General features: G+C 37.4%; 2 protein-coding genes and 1 pseudogene across 2 annotated transcripts; all 3 read left to right on the top strand.

Moving 5' to 3' along the window:
• The first annotated feature begins 1,321 nt into the window (after window positions 1-1,321).
• On the top strand, window positions 1,322-2,289 carry LOC123181321 (maturase K-like). Its single transcript, XM_044593580.1, has one exon. The coding sequence runs from the start codon at window positions 1,660-1,662 to the stop codon at window positions 2,287-2,289; it is 630 nt and encodes a 209-aa protein (XP_044449515.1). The 5' UTR covers window positions 1,322-1,659.
• Window positions 2,290-2,471: 182 nt separating this feature from the next.
• Window positions 2,472-3,471, top strand: LOC123181319 (maturase K-like; annotated as a pseudogene).
• Window positions 3,472-3,698: 227 nt separating this feature from the next.
• Window positions 3,699-4,798, top strand: LOC123181322 (photosystem II protein D1). Its single transcript, XM_044593581.1, has one exon. It carries the CDS (start codon window positions 3,716-3,718, stop codon window positions 4,775-4,777), a length of 1,062 nt encoding a protein of 353 aa, XP_044449516.1. The 5' UTR covers window positions 3,699-3,715; the 3' UTR covers window positions 4,778-4,798.
• Window positions 4,799-9,644: the final 4,846 nt, after the last annotated feature.

The raw sequence follows: 9,644 nt of genomic DNA, 5'->3' as shown, positions 1-9,644 counted from the left end.
AGGTTAAAATTTTGGGGTGTTACAGTCATAGTCTAATTTCTATTATTATCGACAGAAATTCGAATCATTTTCTCGAGCCGTATGAGGAGAAAACCTCCTATGCGTTTCTAGGGGGGGCGTTGTTTATCTACATCTATCCCAATAAGCTGTCTATCGAATCGTTGCAATTGATGTTCGATCTCGAAGAGAAGGAAGAGATCTTCAAAAAGTAGGTTTTTATGATCCGATAAAGAATCAAACTTGTTTAAATGTTCCAGCTATTCTCTATTTCCTTGAAAAGGGTGCTCAACCAACAAGAACTGTTTATGATATTTTAAGGAAGGCGGAATTCTTTAAAGAAAAAGAAAGAACTTTGAGTTAATTGAAGAACTAAATGAATCAAAAAGTAGGATAGGAGAAGATTATTAGTAATCCTAGTTGTCTAATTATTTAGACACAATTTACCTCTTTTTTAATCCTATTTGGATTTATATTATATCGTGCCAATTCAACATAAGCCCCTATTTTATTTACTTTTTCTATCTAATTTGTTTTCTTACCATTGTATTTCCATTGACAAAGGTCTATTGAACAAATAGAATTTGTAGATAGATGGGTCTCTTTATCCTCACTCCATATTCAATTTTTCCGCCTACACTTCGCTCAAATGATAAGGGTGTTCCTCTTGCATGTATTCTCATACAATATCATATATATATATATATATATTTTTTAATAAAAATCGCGAAAAATAAGGAGAATTTGGCCATCGTGATTAGGGTCGCTCTTTTTTTAACTTTACTTTAGTGGAATTTAACCGGACCTGTTCGTTTTGGCATTTGATTGTTTTTCATGGTCGATAAAAAAAATCTTTTGATGTCTTGCTACTTCAATGTTTTGACAGAAGCGCGTGGTGTAATTCCATTGATTTTTGGATTTCGATCGTATCTAAGATCCTTTTTTTATCTGGGTTGCTAACTCAATGGTAGAGTACTCGGCTTTTAAGTGCGACTATGATCTTTTACACATTTGGATGAAACAACAAATTCGTCCAGACTCTTGGTAGAGTCTAGAAGACCACGTCTGATCCTCAAAGGTAATGAATGGAAAAAATAGCATGTCGTAATAAAATCAATCTTTTCTAATGGAATCCAAAATTATGATTTTCTGGGTCTAATGAATAAATGGATAGAGCCTGGCTCCAATTTTGGTAAAATAAAAAGCAACGAGCTGAACTTCCTAATTAGAATGATTCCCCGCTCTAATTAGACGTTAAAAATAGATTAGTGCCGGATGCGGGGAAAGGTTGGGTTTACCTATGAGTGGACCCTTTATTTTTTCTTTTTTATAAATCCTAATTATTCTTGATTATGGATTGAATAAGGGATGTTATGGATTGAATGTGTAAAAGAAGCAGTATATTGATAAAGAGGCTGTATTCCAAAGTCAAAAGAGCGATTGGCCTGCAAAAATAAAAACTTGTTCTGTTCTTTTTTTAATTAGAACAAACATAAACTAATTGGGTAGAAAAGGAGCAGAAAAAGATCTGTGGATTAGACTCCCTTTCTTTCCAGGGTTTGTATTAAAAATGCAACACCCTGTTCTGACCATATTGCACTATGTATCATCATTCGATAAACCGAGAAATGCTTCTTCTCTCTGATTCAAGTAGAAATACAAATGGAAAAATTCAAAGGGTATTCAGAAAAACATAAATCTCGTCAACAATACTTTGTCTACCCACTTCTCTTTCAGGAATATATTTATGCATTTGCCCACCATTATGGATTAAATGGTTCTGAACCTGTGGAAATAGTTGTTAGTTGTAATAACAAGAAATTTAGTTCACTACTTGTGAAACGTTTAATTATTCGAATGTATCAGCAATTTTTTTTGGATAACTCGGTTAATCATCCTAACCAAGATCGATTATTGGATTACAAAAATTATTTTTATTCTGAGTTTTATTCTCAGATTCTATCTGAAGGGTTTGCGATCGTTGTGGAAATCCCATTCTCGCTACGGGAATTATTTTGTCCGAAAGAAAAAGAAATACCAAAGTTTCAGAATTTACGCTCTATTCATTCAATATTTCCCTTTTTAGAAGACAAATTTTTGCATTTGGATTATCTATCACATATAGAAATACCCTATCCTATCCATTTGGAAATCCTGGTTCAACTCCTTCGATACCGTATCCAAGATGTTCCATCTTTGCATTTATTGCGATTCTTTCTCAACTATTATTCGAATTGGAATAGTTTTATTACTTCAATGAAATCCATTTTTTATTTTCAAAAAAGAAAATAAAAGACTATTTCGATTCCTATATAACTCTTATGTATCAGAATATGAATTTTTTTGTTGTTTCTTCGTAAACAATCTTCTTGCTTACCATTAGCATCTTCTGGAACTTTTCTGGAACGAATCCACTTTTCTAGGAAGATGGAACATTTTGGGATAATGTACCTTGGTTTTTCTCGGAAAACCCTATGGTTCTTTATGGATCCTCTTATGCATTATGTTCGATATCAAGGAAAGGCAATTCTTGCATCAAAAGGCACTTTTTTTTGAAGAAGAAATGGAAATGCTACCTTATCAATTTCTGGCAATATTATTTCTATTTTTGGACTCAGCCGCGAAGAATCCATATAAACCAATTAGCAAACTCTTGCTTCGATTTTATGGGGTACCTTTCAAGTGTACCAAAAAGTTCTTTGTTAGTAACGAATCAAATGCTGGAGAATTCATTTCTAATAGATACTCGAATGAAAAAATTTGATACCATAGTCCCCGCTACTCTCCTCATAGGATACTTATCAAAAGCTCAATTTTGTACTGGATCAGGGCATCCTATTAGAAAACCCATTTGGACAGATTTATCAATATTCTTGATCGATTTGGTCGGATATGTAGAAATCTTTTTCATTATCATAGTGGATCTTCGAAAAAACGGACTTTGTATCGACTAAAGTATATACTTCGACTTTCATGCGCTAGAACTTTAGCTCGGAAACATAAAAGCACGGTACGAACTTTTATGCAACGATTGGGTTCGGCATTTTTAGAAGAATTTTTTATGGAAGAAGAGCAAGTTTTTTCTTTGATGTTCACCAAAACAACTCTTTTTTCTTTCTGTGGATCACACACTGAGCGTATTTGGTATTTGGATATTATACGTATCAATGACCTGGTCAACCCTCTTAATTAATCATTAGACGAAATTAAGAAACAGGAAAGGGTTGATAAATGATCAAGAAAAAACTTTTCTATTTTTCATTCTGAAATGTTCTTTTTATTATAATAAAGAGTAGGTGAATCAACTTACTAATTAAAAAAATTAGTAGAACTTCCTCTTTGGAATAGAAATTGGCTATTTCTACATAGGGAAAGTCGTGTGCAATGAAAAATGCAAGCACGATTTGGGGAGGGATTTTTCTCTATTGTAACAAGGAAGAATTATCTACTCCATCCGACTAGTTCCGGGTTCGAGTCCCGGGCAACCCATATAGAAAAGACTCATCAAAGTTTTTAACTTTGACTCACTTCATTTACAAATACAAAATTATTGGTTTGGTTAATTTAGTTATATGGATAGCTAATCTTTGGGCTGACTTGGTTGACATTGGTATATAGTCTATGTTATACTATTAAATAACAAGCCTTCTATTATCTATATTCTAGTTAATACGTGTGCTTGGGAGTCCTTACAATTTGAATAAACCAAGATCTTACCATGACTGCAATTTTAGAGAGACGCGAAAGTACAAGCCTGTGGGGTCGCTTCTGCAACTGGATAACTAGCACTGAAAATCGTCTTTACTTCGGATGGTTCGGTGTTTTGATGATCCCTACCTTATTGATCGCAACTTCTGTATTTATTATCGCCTTCATCGCTGCCCCTCCAGTAGATATTGATGGTATTCGTGAGCCTATTTCTGGTTCTTTACTTTATGGAAACAATATTATCTCTGGTGCTATTATCCCTACTTCTGCGGCGATCGGATTGCACTTTTACCCAATTTGGGAAGCTGCATCTGTTGATGAGTGGTTATACAATGGTGGTCCTTATGAGCTAATTGTTCTACACTTCTTAATTGGTGTAGCTTGTTATATGGGTCGTGAGTGGGAACTTAGTTTCCGTCTGGGTACGCGTCCTTGGATTGCTGTTGCATATTCAGCTCCTGTTGCAGCTGCTACTGCTGTTTTCTTGATTTACCCTATTGGTCAAGGAAGCTTTTCTGATGGTATGCCTTTAGGAATCTCTGGTACTTTCAACTTTATGATTGTATTCCAGGCAGAGCACAACATCCTTATGCATCCATTCCACATGTTAGGTGTAGCTGGTGTATTCGGCGGTTCCCTATTCAGTGCTATGCATGGTTCCTTGGTAACCTCTAGTTTGATCAGGGAAACTACTGAAAATGAATCTGCTAATGAGGGTTACAAATTTGGTCAAGAGGAAGAAACTTATAATATTGTGGCTGCTCATGGTTATTTTGGCCGATTAATCTTCCAATATGCTAGTTTCAACAACTCTCGTTCTTTACACTTCTTCTTGGCTGCTTGGCCTGTAGTAGGAATCTGGTTCACTGCTTTAGGTATTAGTACTATGGCTTTCAACCTAAATGGTTTCAATTTCAACCAATCTGTAGTTGATAGTCAAGGTCGCATTATTAATACTTGGGCTGATATCATCAACCGTGCTAACCTTGGTATGGAAGTAATGCACGAACGTAATGCTCACAACTTCCCTCTAGACTTAGCTGCTGTTGAAGTTCCATCTATTAATGGATAAGGTTTTTCTGCTAACATATAAGAATTTTTGAAGAAAGAAAAGACAGAAATACCCAATATCTTGTTCTAGCAAGATATTGGGTATTTCTGTCTTTATTTTGAATCTTTTTTTCTTCTTAATCTTTCTATTCAGAATTCAGTTAACAATGAGATTTAGTATCCTTTCTTGCATTTTCATAACTCGTGAAATGCCGAGTAGGCACGAATTCCCCCAATTTGCGACCTACCATAGGATTTGTTATGTAAATAGGTATATGTTCCTTTCCATTATGAATCGCGATTGTATGGCCAACCATTGTGGGTAGAATGCTAGATGCCCGGGACCACGTTACTATTGTTTCTTTCTCGTCCTTCATATTGACCTTTTCTATCTTTGCCAATAAATAATGAGCTACAAAAGGATTCGTTTTTTTTCGTGTCACAGCTGATTACTCCTTTTTTCCTTTTTAAAGAGTGGCATTCTATGTCCAATATCTCGATCAAAGTACGGAGGTCAGAATAAATAGAATAATGATCAATGGAAAAAAGCAAAAAATCCTTTAGCTGGATAAGGGGCGGATGTAGCCAAGTGGATCAAGGCAGTGGATTGTGAATCCACCATGCGCGGGTTCAATTCCCGTCGTTCGCCCATCGCATTATTGCAAATTCCAAAAATGCAATTTTCCATATTCCTAGTTACGTATTTACTTACGGCGACGAAGAATAAAACTATCGCTATATTTTTTCCTTTTCCTAGTTCTTCTTCCAAGCACAGGATAACCCCAAGGGGTTGTGGGTTTTTTTCTACCAATGGGAGCTTTCCCTTCACCGCCCCCATGGGGGTGGTCCACAGGGTTCATAACTACCCCTCTTACTACGGGGCGTTTACCTAGCCAACACTTAGATCCGGCTCTACCCAAACTTTTTTGGTTCACCCCAACATTACCCACTTGTCCGACTGTTGCTAAGCAGTTTTGGGATACTAAACGGACCTCCCCAGATGGTAATCTTAAAGTGGCCGATTTACCCTCTTTTGCAATGAGTTTCGCTACAGCACCTGCTGCTCTAGCTAATTGCCCACCCCTTCCACGTGTGATTTCTATGTTATGCATGGCCGTGCCTAAGGGCATATCGGTTGAAGTAGATTCTTCTTTTTCTCTCAAAAAACCCCTTCCCAAACTGTACAAGCTTCTTCCAAAGCATACGGCTTTCTAGATGTATATGACGATCTCTAGACAGATGGATCTTATATGAATCATATGATGAAGTACCACATGAGTGGATATATAGGAAAGGAATCCAAATCTGCCGAATCGCTCATGTGATGATCTTCTACATCCTAGGTCTCTGCGTTCCGTCATCTGGCTTATGTTCTTCATGTAGCATTCAGATCGAATGACTCTATTAAATTACGTCGATACTTCCACATATTATGGGTAACGTAGGAGACATCCCTATTTTGCCCCGGGGGTCTTAATTACCACTGCTTAGATTTCAATTTGCCTCTGACCATCAAATTAAATTTGAATAACCCGTCCTCCTCTCTTTGAAACAAGGGGCGCTTCCGGTTCTGTGCGTGCTTCAAACAATTTTGTCTTCTCCATATTACCATATCTCTAGAGCCAATAATTTTCTATGAGGAACTACTGAACTCAATCACTTGCTGCCGTTACTCAACAGTTTTCTATTGAGGTTTATCCCGTAGAGGTAGTCAAATTGGATCAGTGATCGATTTCTAGGTTTTGTCGTAAACCTAATTGGTTACTTCCAATTACATAAATCAATAGTTCAAACCGCACTCAAAGGTAGGGTATTTCCCATTGATATAGGAACTTTTGTACCAGAAACAATTGTATCTCCAATTATAGCCCCTCTGGGATGTAAAATATATCTCTTCTCACCATCCCCATAATGTATGAGTCAAATGTATGCATTTCGATTAGGGTCGTATTCTATGGTTACGATTCTACCAGATATGTCTTCTTGATTCCGTCGAAAATATATTTTACGGTATAGGCGCTTATGACCTCCCCCTCTATGCCTTGCGGTAATGATTCCTCTGGAATTACGACCTTTACCACAACGGTGCCGTCCATGGATCAAATTATTTCGTGGATTGTATTTCACTTGCCTGTCTACGGTTCCCTTGCGTGTGCTCGGGATAGGTGTTTTGTATAAATGTTTCGCCGTATTATTAAGTATTCTCCTTTAGTTTTTTTCTCTATCTAGAAGTGGAATAGAATAACCCGGTTGAAGGGTAATGATCATACGTCTGTAATGCATTGTATGGCCCAGAATAGGTCCTATTCTTCTACCTTTTCTAGGTAGTCGATGGCTATTCACAGCTACCACCTTAACACCAAAGAAGAGTTCGACCCAATGCTTTATTTCTGTCTTAGTGAATCCGATTCGACATTAAAAGTATATTGATTCTTTCCCAATAAACGAAGACTTTTTTCTGTAAATACTGCGTATTTGATTCCATCCATAAATCGACTTTCCCTCCTATGCTCTGAGTTCCAGTATCGATAAGAATTCGAGTTCTTATTGTTCTTATGTTATGGTATGAATATACCATACCAATTCGTTATGTATGGATGATGGATGAGATTCCATGGATAGAGAGCCAGTTCCAATAGACTTATGGAATGTTCCCGTTCGTGTGCATCCAGCAGGAATTGAACCCGCAAATTTACCAATTATGAGTTGGGCGCTTTAACCATTCAGCCATGGATGCTTAATAGGGATCATCGTACATCGTAAATAACCAATTTTCATATAGAAAGACATATCATAGAAAAATGAAATCAAAAATATTCCGAGATGGCAAATATTCGGAGATGACTATGAAAACACCTCTCTGGATCCTCGAATTGAAAGAGAGATCGAGAGGGATCAAGAATCCTAATTCTCGCTATTTGGAATGGATCCAATTCTATTGAGTCTGACTCATAGTGATCATTTCTCTTTAGCAAAGAATTACCTTGGTTATCAAAGGATTGAACAACCGGGATCCATTTACTTATGATACCTAGTTGGCATTGATAACAAGGATATAATGAATTATGAGTTTAATAGATCCTCTTTAGCAGAAAGACGTATATTCCTTGCTCATTATCAGACAATCACTTATTCCCAAAACTCATGTGGGACTAATCGTTTTCATTTACCATCTCATGGAAAACCCTTTTCGTTCCGCTTAGCCCTATCGGGTATTTTAGTGATAGGTTCTGTAGGAACTGGATGATCCTATTTGGTCAAATACCTAACAAAAAATTATGATTTTCCTTTCATTAAGGTACGAGGGCTTCTTATTCCACAAGAACGAAAGCACCTTTTCATTCTTTCATATACTAGGGGTTTTTACTTGGAAAAGACAATGTTCCATACTAAAGGATTCGGGTCCATAACCACGAGTTCCAGTGCACTAGATCTTGTAGCACTTAGCAACAAGCCCTATCCATTAGTATTCCACATAAGAAATCCATTCTAGAAAAAAATACAATTAGATTAGCTCTTCATAGACAAACTTGGGGTTTGCGAGCCAAGGTAAGATCGGCTCGGGATCATGGGACCCTTTTCTATCAGATAGGAGGGGCTCTTGTACAAAATAGACTTACTAAGTAATAACCCCATAGAATCTATCTATATAAAGATAAAGAGGCAATCGTGTCAGGAAGCGGGTTTTTCTTTGGCCAAAAGGTACTTCGAACTTGGAACGAGCATGAAGAGATTAACGAGACTTCTTTCTCTTTTGAGTTTTTCTAGCGGACCTGCCGCGCAAGATCTTTGGTCTTCCCCTGGAACCGATGAAAAAAGTGGATCGCTTCTTATGTACTCACTCAGAATGATTCTTCTCTATCTATAGTTCATGGCCTATTAGAAGTAGAAGGTGCTCTGGTGCAATCCTTACCGACAGAAAAAGATTGCAGTCAGGTTGATAATAGTCGAGTGACATTACTTCGTCGGTCCGAACTAAGGAATCTGTTAGAAATGTTTTGAAATGGATATTGTTCTCTCTTTGATCAGGGATTGCTATATGAAAAGAAGTGGAGTTTGAAAAAGGGAACGGAATGCTCAAACCGGAACTGCTAGAGGAATGAATTTTCAATAGCATAACTTGGGCTCCTAGAATATGGCGCCCTTGGGACAATCTATTTGATTGCAGGGTTTTGTTCCGAAGCAAAGATATCCGCGGAGGCCGGTTCGTTCGTCCTATTCTGATATTCAAGACGAAGAGGTACTGGATTCTCTTTCGGATAGGCCCTGAAAGGAGAAGAAAGGCTGAAATGCCAACGGACCTCTGTCTATTCTCTAATTCACCCGATCCGATAGTACCCGTTTTTGGAACGTCCAGTGCCAAAGTCACTGAATGGGTAAGTCACCAATCCAATCCCTTTGACAAATCGGATGTCATATTAGATATCACATTCTATATATATAGAAATATCATAGATAGAATAGACATATAGAATTTTTGGTCGGCAAATTCGAAGGAATCATTGAGTGAAAAAGGAGTAAAGAATGACAAAAGACGAGACTCTACTAGTCTTCACTCTTGTGGTTTCCTCTTCCTCGGTTTCTGTTTTCTTATTCGGGATCTTGCTTTTCATGGTTCTCATCTCTGCAACTCGCGATTTTCGCGAGAGAACCAAATCCAAGTTGGTGAAGATCATGATTTGGGCTGGCACGGGGATCGTTTGATCGATTTCCTTGATTTGATCACTACTTAATGGGCGTGCGCTCAAAGGATACAAACAGGGATTCGCAAACAAAAAGGGGAATTCATAGTCACTTTTTCCTGTCGTGTAAAAAAAAGTCTTTACGCGAGAGCAATAGAGGTTGGGATACATCTATCTCTTCTGAGCAACCTCTTTTGGATTCTTAAG

This window comes from Triticum aestivum, chromosome 1D, assembly GCF_018294505.1.
Source record: "Triticum aestivum cultivar Chinese Spring chromosome 1D, IWGSC CS RefSeq v2.1, whole genome shotgun sequence".
Classification (NCBI taxonomy): Eukaryota; Viridiplantae; Streptophyta; class Magnoliopsida; order Poales; family Poaceae; genus Triticum; species Triticum aestivum.
This window is presented reverse-complemented; position numbering and strand designations above follow the sequence as displayed.

Coding starts and splice junctions, on each gene's coding strand:
- LOC123181321 (XM_044593580.1), top strand. CDS start 1,660: ATGGAAAAATTCAAAGGGTATTCAGAAAAACATAAATCTCGTCAACAA.
- LOC123181322 (XM_044593581.1), top strand. CDS start 3,716: ATGACTGCAATTTTAGAGAGACGCGAAAGTACAAGCCTGTGGGGTCGC.